The 17135-nt window shown below is 42.9% G+C and overlaps 1 protein-coding gene across 1 annotated transcript in view; it reads right to left on the bottom strand.

The window, feature by feature from the left end:
• Positions 1-2431: 2431 nt before the first annotated feature.
• The window catches only part of FHDC1 (FH2 domain containing 1), a 64320-nt gene continuing 49616 nt past the window's right edge, over positions 2432-17135 (bottom strand). The window contains exon 13 of the mRNA XM_074951014.1: positions 2432-2568. Within this exon, the coding sequence (XP_074807115.1) occupies positions 2549-2568 (20 nt within the window). The 3' untranslated portion in view covers positions 2432-2548. The remainder of the gene's footprint in view (positions 2569-17135) is intronic.

The raw sequence follows: 17135 nt of genomic DNA, 5'->3' as shown, positions 1-17135 counted from the left end.
TAACTGCAAAGGTGTGAGGGGAGCAATAGTGGCTACTAGGTATTCCCCTATTGTCACCTGCAGAAATAGAACTTTCTAGAGCGTTTCTTGATACTGATGTTGTTGTAGCTGTGTTGGTCCCAGGATATTAGAGAGAGACAAGATGGTGAGGTAACCCAGATGTACAGACACTCTTTCCCCAACCTATGTATTATAATTTTTTTAACTTTAGCTTTAATAAAAAATTTAAATCTTTTATTGGATCAAAGTTATGTTGGTAAAGAGACAAGCTTTTGAGTTAACACAGAGCTCTTCTTCAGGTCTGGGAAAGATAGTACTCAGAGTGTCACAGCTAAATACAAGAAGGAACAGATTACTTAGCATAAGTAGTTAACTCATATTTCAAGGGACCATTCAAGGTGAAGTAGCCCTTAACACATTTCCAGTCATAGGGAGGAAAGAAACAGGGGGAAGGAAAAAACAACTGGAGAGAGGCTGTTAGGTTATAGATAGTTGTAATAAGCATAAATCTGGATTTAGGAATATGCAAATATTACAAATAAAGCATTATACCTGTATTCTGAAGAAGAGCTTGTCTGGCTCATCAACAAAAGTTGGTCCAAGAAAATATATTACCTCACCCACCTTGTCTCTCTTGATACGGATTACAATAGTTAAGGCTATATCTACACTACCACTAACATTGGCAACACTTATGTTGCTCAGGGGTGTGAAAAAACACCCCCCCCCAACAACTCAAGTTCCACTGGCATAAGTGGTAGTGTGCACAGTGCTACATAGCTACCACCACTTGTTGGGGGTGGTTTAATTATACCAACAGGAGAGCTCTCTCCCAACAGCATAGAGCAGCTACATGAGAGATCTTACAGAGGTGCAGTTACATCAGTACAGCTTTGCCACTGTAAGGTCTCTAGTGTAGACATAGCCTGAATCCTTCCAGAAATACAGTGCTGCTTCAGAGTAGAAAGTAGTGCTAGTGGCATGGAGTGAGTTTGTTACCTGAGAAATTACAGGAAACACACTGGGAATTAAACACAAGCTTGTTTACAGTTTTGCCCAAAGTTTTGATATTGTCAGCTGGTTTGGACTGAGCAAACTCCCCTCAGAGCATGAATTTCTCTAGGCCAGTCTGCCTGACAGAATTCTGGATGGAGTCTTTGTACATGGTGTTCTGCCTTGCCCAGTTGTAATATTAAACTTGATGGAAGCAAGCAAGACTACATTTTGGCCTGGAGTCACTTTGGACTCAATTTGGTGGCATTATTGATGATGCTGTCAGAGATGTCATGATGTCGCAACTGTGATGACAAGATATTGTATTAAATTTCAAACATCTACCAGAGCAAATTTGAAAGCCTATGAGAAGGTTATGCATGTGATTGTGCACTTGTCACACATGCTTCAAAAACTCACCACCCACAAGCTTGCTGAGGAGCTAAAAACTACAGACATATAATTCTTAAGAAAGCCACGGTAATATACTAACTACACCTGAAAATGCAGCAGCACAAAACAATTTCACCATACCATATGGTAAGAGATTTCTGCCCTCTCAAACTGTTCTGATTAGCCAAGAAATTAGTAGAGAGATGTTTGCCATAACTACCCCAAGGCTTCCCTTGAACAGACAGGGCCCTTCTACAAATTTCCCACCATTGCTAACGCCAGAACAGGTTCAGTGATGTTAGCAGCTACCACCATTTTGAACAGTATTCAGTCAACATGCTCAAAGCAGCATTATACGACATGTTGGTTAAAATGGCAATGGGTGCCCATTCATACTAGGGCTCCCAATGTTGCTAAGACTGGTGGAGCCAGCGGAACCAATATTAGCAATTAGGGGAATGTTTCGAAAGTTTCCCTTGCACAGAAGGAGCCAAAACAGTTGAGTGGTATTAATTTACACTGCTAGAATAATTTAGACCATAGTTTAAACTATAGGTGTGGATAGTGCTTAGAACTATAAAAGATGACAAGATCCCTGCCCTGGGGATCTTACAGTCTAGTAGAAACAGGTAACAACAAGTAAACATATTAAAACTTGGGTAGGGAGTAGGGACAGGTTGGGGGAGAATGTGGAGAAATTATCTCTGGCACATCAAAGAGCTGAGGAAAAAAAAATCCATCAACAGAACCTTTGAGCTATTTATGTTTTTCAAGGAGCAAGATAAAATCATGAATGAGTTCCTGCAAAGACTTTGCAGAAACAGCATTGAGGCAATGCTTATAAAAGCACTCTTCTGCCTCAATATGTCCTCCACATGGTGGATACAAATCAAAAGTGTATAGAGAACTTTTGACCAAAAGAGGTTGACAAACGTTCTGGGGCGAGCGGGCCGGACCCACTGACATACTAGCAACCCTGGGGATTTCGTTCCATGCCTACATGACAAGCGTCTGTATCCATGCAGAATTCTTCTTCGCAGCTCCTTTTGCCCTTGACTGTGTTCTCAAACTGTGTTGTCTCTACTCCTGATCCAAACTCTGGTGGGGTCAAAGTTCAGGTTCCTTTTCTCCTCCCAGCAGTGCTTCACCCCATTGTCTTTCTCTAAGTCCAATTCAAGTTATCTGAAATAAAGAAAATGAAAAGAGAAAAATCAAATCCAAAATACATGTTAAGAGGAGAACATAAATACATGTTTAGACCTTACATTTATCTGGATATTCTTTAAACAAGACGGAGAGTTTTGTGTCTTCCTTCTTTTGTTTGACTCACTGTTCAAACACTGTCTGTGTGTGATCTTCTCAACTTGTCGGCTGAAGAGAGGTGTACATGGGTCAGATTTCACCAAGAACCTCGCTGCTTGTTTAAGAGTTTCATTGGGCTGGCTTATTAGCCCTGTACCTTATTCTGGTGCTGTCCTCTCATGTTACATTAACCAGAGTTTCAATTAAAAAGAAAAGGAAAAGAAAAAGAAGTAGTCTCCTATCCTGTGCTGCAACTGGGTGCTTGGCTACACTTGCGAGTTACAGCGCAATAAAGGAGCCCCAGGCGCACTAGCTCACTACCCGTCCACACTGGCAAGGCACGTAGAGCACTCTGACTCCATGGCTACAGTGCTGCTGGTACTCCACCTCAGCGAGTGGAAAAATGTTTGCTGCGCCCCTGCTGGAGCGCCGTGGCACCAGTGTGAACAAGGTGTTTCATTACTGTGCTCTGATCAGCGTCCAGAAACATCCCCTAATCCCCTTACGTCAAGTGGCCACTCTTGTCATGGTTTTTGAATCGCTGCAGGAATGCAGATATGCCCTTTGAAAGCTCCGTTTCTGACAGCTGGCTGCTTATCTGCTCCGAGACAAAGCAACCATTAGTGTGGAATGCTGTGTGTGAGAGAGAGAGGCGGGGGAGTAGGGAGGGGGGTGTGCTGCTGTCTGAACTTACAAGACAGCATGCTGACATGTTCTCAGCCCCCCCAAAACACACACTCTCTCTCCCACATACACACAACACACTCCCTGTCACACTCCACCCCACCTCCCCCATTTGAAAAGCACGTTGCAGTCACTTGCAAGCTGGGATAGCTGCCCACAATGCACTGCTCCCAGTGCTGCTGCAAGTCATCATCTTTGATTTGGACCTCTTCCTTACACCCAGGTTATGTCTAAATCTTGCTAATTCTTTCTGTGTAACATGTCTAAGATACGGCCTTTCTTCTCCATTCACACAGCTGCTCTGCCTCATTCACAGTAGCCAACTACAAAAGCAATTTCTCCTCCCTTGGTGTTCACACCTCAGCTGCTAGAAGAGGGCCTCATCCCACCTGATTGAACTAACCTCGTTATCCCTAGCCTGATTCTTGCTTGCATATTTATACCTGCCTCTGGAAATTTCCACTACATGCATCCGATGAAGTGGGTATTCAACCACGGAAGCTCATGCTCCAATACGTCTGTTAGTCTATAAGGTGCCACAGGACTCTTTGCCGCTGTCATTAAACATTTTGCTGCCTTAGGCCACCAGCCTTATGGCAGAGTTAGCTCCAAAAGCTTGCTCTCTCTGCCGCCCAGCTGCTGTGTGGTGCTCAGCTTTGCTGCCCAATGTATCCTCTGGGACTTGCCTATGGCATCCTAAACTTAGCTTCTTCCCAGCGCTGCACAACTTTTTACTTCAAGTCTCTTCTGCGTCATCTCCTCCTCAGTGCTTCTCTTGTCCTCTGGCTTAGCATCCTAGTGCAGCACTAGAAATCCCTTTCCCTTTGACAGCAGCAATAAGCCATAAAACTGGAGAGAGACAAGATAGGTGAAGTAATATCTTTATTAGACCAACTTCTCCTGGTGGAAGGTACAAGCTTTTCAGCTTCACAGAGCTCTTCTTCATGGCTGATCTAATAAAAGATAGTACCCCTCCTACCTCCTCTCTCTCATATCCTGGGATCAACACAACACCACTGCTTCAATAAAACCGAAGCACAACCAAAGCTGTGCTCTCTTTGGACTCCAGCCCTGCCATGCACCAATGAGAGATCCTGCAACAGGTAGCAAAATGAAGAGTCTGTTAAAGTAACGAGTGCAATAATTTGCAGAGTTAAGGTCATCACTAACTCATTCTCCTTATGCTGTGACCAAATTCCCACACCGCAGACTTTGGGATTCCTCATTTCAAGTATCAAATCCAACAGCTCAAAAACCATGAGATAAACAGGAAAAAAAGAGATTAAATCATATTTTTCTGGTCCATCTTCTGAATTTTGAACTCCCGCTCTCCAACCCCAGGGCACGTGAGACAATGGACCGTTTTGAGCATTGTTACACACACTGATTCTAGCTCATTTTGCTTCTCCAGACTCCATACCTGCCAGCGGCTCCCCCATGCCTCCCCCCTCCCCCATGTCTTCCCAGGCCTATAGTAAGGGGGAAGTTCCAGTGCAGGCGCAGGGGAGTACGCCTCTCCCTTCCCGGGCCTGGTGTTGCAGGGTTAGAGATGGAGGAACAAGAGAGTCAACCCATTTTTCATAAGAGGGCAATGTGGGGAGAAGGGAGGAGAGCTACCTTGCACTGCTGGGCTTTCTGCTGCCCCCTCCTTTCTTGTCACAAGGTGCATCAGGCTACTCCCTATGCTCCTCCTCAACCTACACACTTAGGTGGCTCCTCAGGGGAGAAGGGGAGATCTCCCTACTTCAGAAGCTGTAATTAACTGCTCTTTCCCAGAAGGTGGGGAAAGCGTCAATCAGAGGGACTCCCTCCTTGGACAGTCTATGATTTCTGTGAAGGCTGGAGCTTTTCCCACCTTCAGGAGATTGTCTGCTTCAGGGACCAGAATCCCACTGCTCAGCCATAACGTTGCAAGAGTTGGCAACACTGAAATCAGTTTTGATCCAATGGCTGTCTTTGGGGATCACGCTGCTTTTAGGAGCATAAAAAAAATTAAAGTTAAAATCATAATTAATTTTTAAATTATAAACTTAACACTCTTATCAGCCATTCACCACAGTTATTAATTTAGTCACAGTATGGACTCTGAATTTATCCTGCTCCATAAAAGCCACATAACGCAGTTTCTCTCTCACTGGTCTCATGCTGGTCTTTCGCTGGCAGATGTATCACTCTACATAAGGAAACACACTATTTGGAGTCTCTCACAGTGAACCATGTGTTCTTTTGCACTATGGGCCAGTTTTCTTCTGGAATTCCATTTGCCTGGCTCCGAAAGCTATTTTACACGATTGTATTTTTCTTACTGTCAAGAGGCAATTACATCATCGCTTAGGTGGCCCAGGAAATAGTGCAAGTCTTCTCAGGCTGTAGTGACTCACTCCGAGCCTTCCTGGTGTGGCACTGGTAGAACAAGCCACCCGATTTATTCACCATTAAGTTGAGTAAACAAATGTATTTAAGATCAGTTTGGGAGCCACACGGGCTGGTACAGAACAATGTTTATAATAACAAGGACATTCCAAACCAGCAATTAGCATCCCTCACCCCTGCCTCCTCACCACCCCATTCCCAACCTCCCAATGCTAAAGACTAAACTGCTTCTCATGCTGTATAATGTAATAGCACCTAGCCCATTATAAAGAAAAATGACCAGAGATGAAGTCATCTAAGTCTGTTGCATAATCCCCTGGGGGCACTGCAGCAGAGGTGTCACACACTAAGCTGAAGTCTGAATCCACGTGCGTTATACAAGTACAAAGAACAGGGATGAGGAGGAACTAGCACAGCTGCTGGCATCGAGTCAGAAGAGGGACTGGATTCTTTTTAGAGACAGTCTTCAAACTGGAGAAAGTAGTTAGTAAATATATTTAAATATTTAAAAATGAAGGATGTTATCCCATATCTGCCATTTGATCCACAAACCCATCAGGATAGCTCAAAGTTCCTTGTTATTCTGAGTAAAACATGATGGAAGAAGGAAGGGAAGGGGCTAGGGAAACCCAGCTCCCTCATTACAGGATGCCTATAAATGAATCATTAGAAATCAAGGTCTCCAAATTTCAGAATGCTCAGTGCGACTCCTGAGGGGGGAAAAGGCTTACAAACAAATATATTACTGGCATAAATGACGACAGTGAAGAGAATTCTGTGCAAGACAAGATCTCCTTGTACCCTATTGCTGCAAAAACAAAGGAAAAAACATGGAGACACAGTAAATAGGGATTTATCCATATAAACATTGCCCAAGCGAAGCGGAAAAGAACTTCTATAGTGCATGGAACCCAATTTCTGACAAGAAGACAACCACCAGTTCTTTCCCAGCCCTGAACAAGAGCTCTGGGTGGCTCAAAAGCTTGTCTCTCTCACCAACAGAAATAGGTTCAATAAAAAAAATATATTCCCTCACCCACCTTGTCTCTCTAAATCAATCCTGTGATTTCTAATAGGATTTAAATGTTGTTGATTAGAATATAGTAGGATTCTATTTACTAAATAGAATTTCAAACATCATCCTACCTGACAATTATTTCATTTTGAAACAAACCTCTTTTTTTAGCCATATTTCTAATGAGAGAGAGACACAGTTGCTGGAGTGGTTTGGAAACCAGTTCAGGGCACCAGGAGTCTGGCCTACTTAAGTCTCCACCCAGTTGTAAAATCAGCCCAGCTGAACAGGTTTTCAAAATAGTTAGAATACTAGCCAAAGTTTCCCCAGCGTAGACCAAAGCCCAGACAAATGGGTGGATTCTCTGTAAGATACGTTTGTGCCATGAAAATGGCCTTAAAGCAGCCAGAGAAGGTCAGTGAAAAATTCACCCCATGCAGGGAAACTCTGGTGGTAAAAAGCTGGTGTAGGCAGCAGAACCACCTCCTATGCCAGGTGCTCCACCCCCAGACCCAGTCTGAGGATGGTGTGTTCCCTCCCTGTCCCAGCCATGATTTGTCCTGGGAGGGGGACTGGCAGAGCAACTCTCTGCCACATCCAATCAGGGAGCCACACAGACTCCCTGCAGCTGCCACTCTCCACTATAGCCAAGAGCATTGAACATAATGGAGAATCAGGGCCTGTGGCCTAGCTTCAGTCTGGATGAGTAATAGCTAATGTGACCTAATTTGTTGCAAAGGATGAAGTTATTTTTGAGGAAGTTAAGGAAGTCTATATGCACCAACTTTGCAAATTGGTGTTAAAGTGACACATCCTCGTGGACGTCTATTTTACTATAATTTAGGATCAGGCAGGTTGCTATGACTATTATAGAAGGTCTCCTATCATAGTCACGTGTCCTCCTCTCTGGGTTGTTTATGGCACATTTCACATGATTTCCAACACTATCTGTAGCCAATGCAGTGGGATTACAGTGATATAGAACCCCTGTGGTTGTTCCCACGCCTTGGTCTGTTGTTCAGCTGTGGACCAGGCACAGATTGGTGGGAAGGGCATCCTAAGATTTGACCCAGAAATCTTAGGCTTGGTCCTGTTTGCCCTTTGAGCCTCTCCTCCATCTGTTTCTCAGACTGAGATTCACCCACAACACACATCTCCAGCCAAGGACATCTCTTTAATTGGTTTTTGCTGTTCATAGGGATTCCCACACCAGATCAGAACCAGTTACCAGTCTGAAAGTAGCCAGTACCAGATGATTCAGAGGAAGGTGCAAGGAACTTTACAGTAAAGAATTACATTTCTAACCTCATCAGTTAGTTGTTGGCTTATTCCCTAAACGGGAAGTATTTATATTTCTTAGGATAAAAACAACAGATTCTATCATGTCTAACATAACAGAGTGATCTCATTCCATCATAAATGTATAAGTCAGGAGAAACGTGAACTTCTTTGGAGCATCTCATCCAAATCAGCTGGAAGAGGCCGATAGGGTCAGAGCTCCTCTTCAGAAAAACTGGACCTAGCCAAGGTTTCTGGTGTTTGAGACCTGCACCACCAAAATCCCTGACTTTAGCACAGGAAAAGTTTGTAAGTAAGGTTGTGGCTTCTCTTCTCTCCTCCATTCTGGCTTTGTGATGTGGTGACATCACATCCTAACACTGAGAAACAAAGGTGCAATATTGTGGTGGCACAGATGTCAATTCTTGGTCCTGCTTTGAAGATTTTGCAAGAGATGGCACTTTCACATGAGCATTTTCAGTGGAGAAAGTATTCCCTGACTCTAAGCAAAACACAGTGGGTAGAATTTTAACTCAGACACTCATCCATAACAATTCAATATAATTTACCAATAGACCAATCAGCCAGCCCTTTACCTCTCACCAGTCTTAGTAAATATCAAATCCTGGAGGACAACTATGTAGTTAGAAATATCAGTGTTGCACATTATTTGTTTTACTTGGACTTTTTTTCCTTTCGCCATTTGGCAGGACTATTTCCACCTAAATTCACAACCTTGGTGCTATCTTTGACATCTCTTCCCTTCAACCTTTATATTGAGGACCTCACCAAACACTGCCGTTTTCCTTACAGCATCTCAAATTCCTCCTTTCCATTCCTATTGCTTCTGCAAAAATGTTAATTCACATGCTGGTCATTTATCTTTATTACTGGAAAATCCCCGCATCTCTTCCCACTCCACTCCATCCAAAATGCAGTTGCCAAGGTCATCTCTCTCTCCACAAGCCTGACCATTCTACCCTTCTCAAAACTCTTCAATGGCTTCTTTTCAAATTTCTCGTCACTTCCCAAACATCTTTCTGCCACTGCTTACCCTTCTTTCTGCTCCCTGAGTTGCACTCAAACTTCTCAAACTTCAAACTTCTCTTTAAAAACAGGAAGGAGAACCTGGGGTGTACAGGGAGATTTTGGCAAACCAGTAAAGTGCCTGAAACCACTATTGCTTATTGCTAAAAGCAGTCATGTCAGCAGGCCGTAAATTGGCCATGCAGCAGCCTTAGCTTAACCAAGGCAGGAGGGGAGGGGGCTTCGGTTGCCACAGAAAGGACAGCTTGATCCTGCATCCTTCTTCATAAGAATAGTGTTGAAATTGCTGATACATGCCTTTTAGAAGAACAGGAAGCTTGTCCATGTGCCCTCAGGAATGTGTCTGACAGGGCCTCAAGGCGTGCAAACTCTGAAAAACCACACCTGGTTAATCAATGACCAGAAGGAAACCTCTTGCTTGACCTTTGAAACTACTTGCTTAACAAGTTTTCTGTAAGTGACATGTCATTGTATTACTAATGTATAAATTGGGGGAAAAGTTTGAGTTAGTTGGACTCTGTCATAAATATAAAGGGAAGGGTAACCATCTTTCTGTATACAGAACTATAAAATCCCTCCTGGCCAGAGGCAAAACCCTTTCACCTGTAAAGGGTTAAGAAGCTAGGATAATCTTGCTGGCACCTGACCAAAATGACCAATGAGGAGACAAGTTACTTTCAAAGCTGGAGGGGGAGGAAAACAAAGGGACAGTCTGTCTGTGTGATGCTTTTGCCGGGACCAGGTCAGGAGTGCTCTTCAGAACTTCTGTAAAAAGTTAGTAAGCAATCTAGCTAGAAATGCATTAGATTTTCTTTTGTTTAAATGGCTGGTAAATAAAGCTGTGCTGAATGGAATGTATATTACTGTTTTTGTGTCTTTTTGTAACTTAAGGTATTGCCTAGAGGGATTCTCTATGTTTTGAATCTGATTACCCTGTAAGGTTTTTACCATCCTGATTTTACAGAGGTGATTCTTTTACTTTTTCTTTAATTAAAATTCTTCTTTTAAGATCCTGATTGCTTTTTCATTGTTCTTAAGATCCAAGGGTTTGGGTCTGTGTTCACCTATGCAAATTGGTGAGGATTTTTATCAAGCCTTCCCAGGAAAGGGGGTGTAGGGCTTGGGGGGAAGATGGTCTCCAAGTGGGCTCTTTCCCTGTTCTTTGTTTAACACACTTGGTGGTGGCAGCACAGGGTTCAAGGGCAAGGCAAAATTTGTACCTTGAGGAAGTTTTTAACCTAAGCTGGTAAGAATAAGCTTAGGGGGTCTTTCATGCAGGTTCCCACATCTGTACCCTAGAGTTCAGAGTTGGGAAGGAACCTTGACAGACTCTTCTGGAGGGTTTCTTCAGGGACCTTCCCTCTGGACACATCTTGTGGTCCCCACTGGCAGACAGAAGATTTGGCCACCGGAAGGTTGCTGCTGTGCCACTCGAGAGCCGCACTCAGCTTCGGTAATTATCGAGGGTTGAGGGTTTTTTATGAACCTGTTGCAGATGTGTGTAAGTGCTTGAGACTACGTAAAGTTTAGCATTTGTGTTGCCCTGTTTGTGCCAGCCATCTATTGGTCGGACGGCCGTGTCTCCCTTGATTTATTTCCTGACGCCACCTCGAACAAAGTAAAAGTTGCCAAGAGCTTTGGGTTGAAAGAACCCCAGTTAACAGGAGAACTACAGGCCAGCCTCACCTCAGTCCGTGGACAAATCATGGAGCAAGTCTTCGAGGAAATAATTTTGAAGCACTTGGAGGAGAGGAAGGTGATCAGGAACAGTCAACATGGATTTACCAAGGGCAAGTCATGCCTGACCAACCTGATTGCAGTCTATGATGAGATAATTGGCTCTGTGGATTTGGGGAAAGCAGTGGATGTGATATATCTTGACTTTAGCAAAGCTTTTGATACGGTCTCCCACAGCCAGCAAGTTAAAAAAGTATGGATTGGATGAATGGACTATAAGGTGGATAGAAAGCTGGCTAGATTGTCAGGCTCAACAGGTAGTGATCAATGCTTCGATGTCTAGTTGGCAGCCAGTATCAAGCAGAGTGCCCCAGGGGTCAGTCCTGGAGATGGTTTTGTTCAACATCTTTATAAATGATCTGGACGATGGGGTAGATTGCACCCTCAGCAAGTTTGCAGATGACACTAAGCTGGGGGTTGGGGGGAGAGGTAGATATGCTGGAGGGTAGGGATAGGGTCCAGAGTGACCTAGACAAATTGGAGGATTGGGCCAAAAGAAATCTGATGAGGTTCAACAAGGACAAGTGCAGAGTCCTGCACTTAGGATGGAAGAATCCCATGCACCGCTACAGGCTGGGGACTGACTGGCTAAGCAGCAGTTCTGCCAAAAAGGACCTGGGGATTATAGTGGATGAGAAGTTGCATATGAGTCAGCAATGTGCCAAAAAGGCCAATGGCATATTGGGCTGTATTAATAGGAGCATTGCCAGCAGATAGAGGGAAGTGATTATCCCTCTCTATTCGATACTGGTGAGGCCACACGTGGAGTATTGCATCCAGTTTTGGTCCCCCTACTACACAAGGGATGTGGACAAATTGGAGAGAGTTCATGGAGGACAACGAAAACTATTAGAGGGCTGGGGCACATGACTTATGAGGAGAGGCTGAGGGAACTGTGGTTATTTAGTTTGCAGAAGAGAAGAGTGAGGGGGGATTTGATAGCAGCCTTCAACTACCCTGCCAAAGAGAATGGAGCTAGGTTGTTCTCGGTGGCAGATGACAAAACAAGAGACAATGGTCTCAAGTTGCAGTAGGGGAGGTCTAGGTTGGATATTAGGAAAAACTAATTCACTAGAAGGTGGTGAAGCACTGGAATGGATTACCGAGGGATGTGGTGGAATCTCCATCCTTAGAGGTTTTTAAGGCATGGCTTGACAAAGCCTTGGCTGGGATGATTTAGTTGGTGTTGGTCCTGCTTTGAGCAGGGGGTTGACTAGATAACTTCCTGAGGTCTCTTCCAACCCTAATCGTCTATGATTCTCTCCTGGCTATTCCCTTTATCTCTTATGCTGACTCCTGACTTCATGCTTCCTGTTAAGCTTCCTCATGTGCTTGGAACAGCTTCCCACCTAGGCCTTGTCTAGACTAGGATGATAACGGGTTAAATTAACATAGAATAATAGAAATGTAGGGCTGGAAGGACCTCAAGATGTCTTCTAGTCCAGCCTCCAGTACCGAGAAAGGATGAAGTATACCTAGACCATCCCTGACAGGTGTATGTCTAATTTGTTTTTAAAAACCTCCAACAGCAGGGATTCCACAACCTCTCTTGGAAACCTCTTCCAATACTTTACTATCCTTCTAGTTAAAGAAGGCCAGGACAAACCTCTGCAGGACACCCCTATATAAGCCCTTCTAGTTTAACATGAACCATTGATAACTATTCCAAGTATGGTTTTTCGACCAATTGTGCCCCCATTTTACAACAATTTCATCTAGACCACATTTCCCTGTCTTAACAGTAGGGCTGGCTGGAAAACAAGAAATCGGTTTCACCAAAAATGTTGAGGTTTTGCTATTTGTTTCCATTCCCATGAAGAATAAAACCAAGACCTTTTGAAAATGTTTGTGAAAAGAGGGGTAGTGGGCAGGCAGGCCAAGAACCCAATAAGCCTGGGATGTGGGAAACCCATGTTCAAGGGCCGGCTTCAAATCAGGCAGAACCGAGACTTCAGCCATCTCCTATATGCCAGGTGAGTGCCCTAACCACTAGGCTATTAGCTATTCTGAGATGGGGTGTTCTCTCTTTCTGAAACCATCCCATTAAAAGTTGCATCAAAACACAAGTTAAGTTGGTGTTAAGGCACTCTACCTTGCTTACATTAGGCTGCTACCACCTTCCAAATCCTAGTCTAGACAAGGTCCTAATGTTCTGCCAGTTCCTTCCCCAAAATACCATCTCTATTTTGGTAACACTTTCTTATAAGCACCAACTTCCCTTGTAGCTGTATACATTTATATAGCACATAAATATACTATGCCACTATACTATACATAATATGCACAAATTCAGAGTGCTCTGCATCATGTAGTAATTCATCAAGTCTATATTGATGAGCCGTCTTTGGTTTTTGCGGGTTGGGATAATGCTTTGCAGAAATCTTCCTCCATAAGTGGGGAGGGGGAAATTCTTACCATTAGTAAAAATTAGTGATTTAACACAAACTGGAAAAACTGCACATTAGTCAAAAATTACACATGCATTTATCTCAACAGTTACAAACTGGCAATTCAAATCTCTGGTATTTGCTCATGTCACCAAGCTGGCACTGAAGATTATGGGTGGTTTAGGAGTCTTTGGGCAGAGAGGATATTTAAATCCAATTGCCTGGCATTCTTTCATTACCACTCCTTTATCTATTGACCCAGAAAGCCAAGAAAATAATGCCCCCTCCCCACTCCATTCCACATAGACATCAATTGTCCCATTTTTAGAAGAGTGTGCTCCAGCGTCTTGCATTATTCCTAGCTGCCCCTCCACTTGGTAACAGCTGCATCCTAGCTGTTCAGTAAGAATGAAAGGTGGACGCTACTGAGATAGAAGCAGGATCCTTAAGACCATATTCCTGTGTTTCTTGTCCTATCTTCCTCCCTTCGTAGGTGTTGGAACCATGGATGCTAGTGGTTTCCACTATATACAGGGTTTATAGCTTGGTTTAATGGCTCTCAGCACCCCCACTATACAAATTGTTCCAGCACCTCTGCCTCCCTTACCAAAGGCTGGCAGAGAATAACTCAATTTTCACACACCCACAAGAGAAGGACTTGGGGAAAGGGGTGAGGATTGGAAGGAGAAAGAAGTGAGAGGAGCAGAGAACTAAGAAAAAGCTTGAGAACAAAAAATGGCAAAACAGAGCTTGCAGACAGAAGTAGAGAAACAAAATGAAAGATAAACAGTGAGATTGTTAGGGAAGGATGGAAAATATAATAGGGATGGATGGAAAATATAAAAGGAAATGGGAGTGGGAGGAAACAGCAATGAGATGCGGGGAGGCAAACACAGTTGTTTGAGGGATGGAAAGAAGAGCACGTTTGTACCAGCTTTTCATTCTAAAAAGGTGGTTATAGATTTTAATGATGACTACATCTGTAACACCTTCAGATGCCTCATGAAGAATAACAGAAACACAAAACTGAAGTTAGTGACTTGTCTTTTTTTAGTAGTAAAACTCAAACAGCAATATGCATCACTACTAGTCAGCTGTTTGCTACAATGCTTCAGTTTATTCACGCACAAAGGACTCTAGCCCTTTCACCGTGACTGATCTGTGTAAGTATTTGCCAGCAGTAGTACTTCCAACAGTAATTTAAAGATGTTAATGACACAGAGGAAAGGGTCCACATGGGCTTGAAAACTTGTCTCAAATTGTGTCTTAATTTATCACTTCCACCTTTGCCTAATACACCTGACAAATCTATTTCCATACACAACTTATTAGCTATTAAAAGCTAATAACACATTACTGCCATTTCCAGATATACTTAAGAACATAAGCAGCCTCAGTCCCCAGAACATGTGATAGCACATGAAAATACAGAATATTACTTCTCTGAATAAGCTCTTAGAAGTGCACACGTGTTATGATTAATCCGCTGGCTTCCTTTACACATGCAGAACAGATAAGCATCACATGACAGTTTTGCTTAAATGAGGAGTTAGATAAAGCAATACTAATACAGACTACTCACGTTCCGGTTTTGATGGGGGCTTTTGATATTGGTTAGCTATTGTTTATTGCTTTCTACTACACAGAAGGCAGCTTTCTTTGGTTTCTAATGGCCCTAGGACAGAAGGCTGTCAGGAAGGCAACTCTCATGGTAAACCAAGAAATAGAAATGGCACAAACACGTGTGGCCAACTTTCTTTGATGCACTCATGAACATGGCCCTTCTTCAATGGCTAGGATTTGTATTTCAAAATAAAATGATTGTCATTTAGTCCCATTTTGAGGCTGAGAAGAGATTCTGCTTTTATGTCTTAGCTACTTTGCTACTGAATCCACATCCAATGAAAATATTTGCCCATTTCCAGCAGAGGATCGGTTTGCAGTTACCAACTATTTTAAATGGTCAGTCTCCTTGATAAAAGTGGGTAGAATTTATGTATTTTTTCTTTCACTTTGCCCACGTAAAAGCATTAAAGTTTTTTTTAAAAAATAGACAAAGATAAAATAGGACAGAGATGGCTATTGCGTATTTGTAGCCAACACCTAAAGCAGGAGAGATATATTCACTGCTGTATTTCCAATATATCATCATTCAAAGGGAATTTTCCCACAGTCTTTACTTTGGACTGGGGGCGTCTCTTTTGGAGGGGGGGAAAACCCCAAACACTTATGCAACTTTCTGATCCTTCCCTATCAAGGCCACCCTTGCTAAGCATTGACTCATCATCTACAAAGCCCCACTCCCTTCCCCTCCCAACAAAATCAGTACGCTCATGATGACCTTTTCACTCCAAGTTGGTTCAGTGCAATAAGAAAGGATAGCAGCAGTTGGAGGTTAGCAGATTTTAAGAAAGGAGTAAGTTGACACCTGAAAGTTTGTATTCATTCTGATATGTCATTGGCTCTAGGAAGCAAAACCCAGAAAAGCACAAAATTCCAGGTACACTGCCAGTGATGGCCATATGCCAGCAAATAGCCTTGTTCCAGTGCAAATAACTGACTTGACACACAGGTGGTAAGCTAGTCTCTTAATTATAGTCTTCAGTGGGTTTATCTTAATCATACTCATGGAAGACAAACATGCAGACTTACAGTGAAAAACTATTTACAGGTACTGCACTTTAGTGTCTTTTTTCCAGTTACAAGGTTATTTGTCCAGAAGCCATTACTAACAGTAAAGAATATTCCCAGAATGTGTCATTCAACCACCAGAGCTAGGTAGATATAGATTAGCTATCTGTTAATAAAGAGGGAACAAGTTGCTGGCCATTTAACTAGTGACACAGTGGATGAATTCCATTGTTTTGGATAGTGGTTATGTAGGGAAGTGTTCCCAAGATGTAAACAGTGTATGTTAAGTTAATAAATGTTAAGCAGTTAGAAAACTGGACATTTTGGCGAGAATATAGATAAAGAAAGAAGCTCTGTTTAGTTCGGTCTGTTTAACCATAGCTACACCATAACATATAGTAGTTAGCCAGATAAGAAGAGCCTTACAAGATTAGAAAGATGTCAATAGATTGTTTCAAACAGCATGGTCTTGCATCTGGATGTTATGGGAGACATGATGAAAACTTTTTCTTTCTTCCCTGAGAAATTCATAAGCCATTGTAATGAGTGATGCAGTGAATCCCTGATTCTGAATAGCTAGGTATGTAATTCCCACAAAGTGTAAATATTAGATACCTGTAAGTATGCCCCAGCATGTTTCCTTACTGTGCCAAAAGCTCTACCTGCCACCTAGCTCTAGAGATCGCCATGTGTGCCCCGAGCTTCCTCACTTGTCCCTCCACCCATGACCCAGCAACACCATAACTGGGGAGAGGTATCAGATTCATCTATTACCAGAGACAAAAGTGTTTGACATTTGGCAAAGCTGGAAGAAGTGGAATTGTTTCATTCTTTAGTCAACTCAGAACCGACTGCAATCAAGTTAACTATGGGTACATCTATGCAGCAAAGAAAACCCACGGTTGGCATGGGCCAGTCATGGGTGCTTTTTTTGCTGTGTAGACATACCCTATAAGGCTGTTCATATGCAAACTTGTTTATAGGGGAAGGGTTGGGTTAGCTGATGTCATGGAAAATTAAACCTAGAGGGCATTTACATCTGTCACTCAATTCTGACAGCAGATCTGATAGTTAAAGTAATGAACTAGCACTTACAAACCCTGTTAAAATGAAGTTAAAAAAATTAAAACTTAAGTCATGTTTAAATGGTAAAGGAGCCTTTCCACAAAGCTCACATCTGTCAGCACAGTCAGGCTGCAGGCCCTTGTCACTTATAAAGGACAAAGCATTGACCAAACAAGCAAAATCTTTGGAGCCGAACAAGTCTGAAAAGAGCAGCAATGCCAACACAGAAA

This window comes from Natator depressus, chromosome 4 (assembly GCF_965152275.1).
Source record: "Natator depressus isolate rNatDep1 chromosome 4, rNatDep2.hap1, whole genome shotgun sequence".
Lineage (NCBI taxonomy): Eukaryota > Metazoa > Chordata > Testudines > Cheloniidae > Natator > Natator depressus.
The sequence above is the reverse complement of the archived record's forward strand: the minus strand, read 5'-3'. Positions and strand labels throughout refer to the sequence as shown.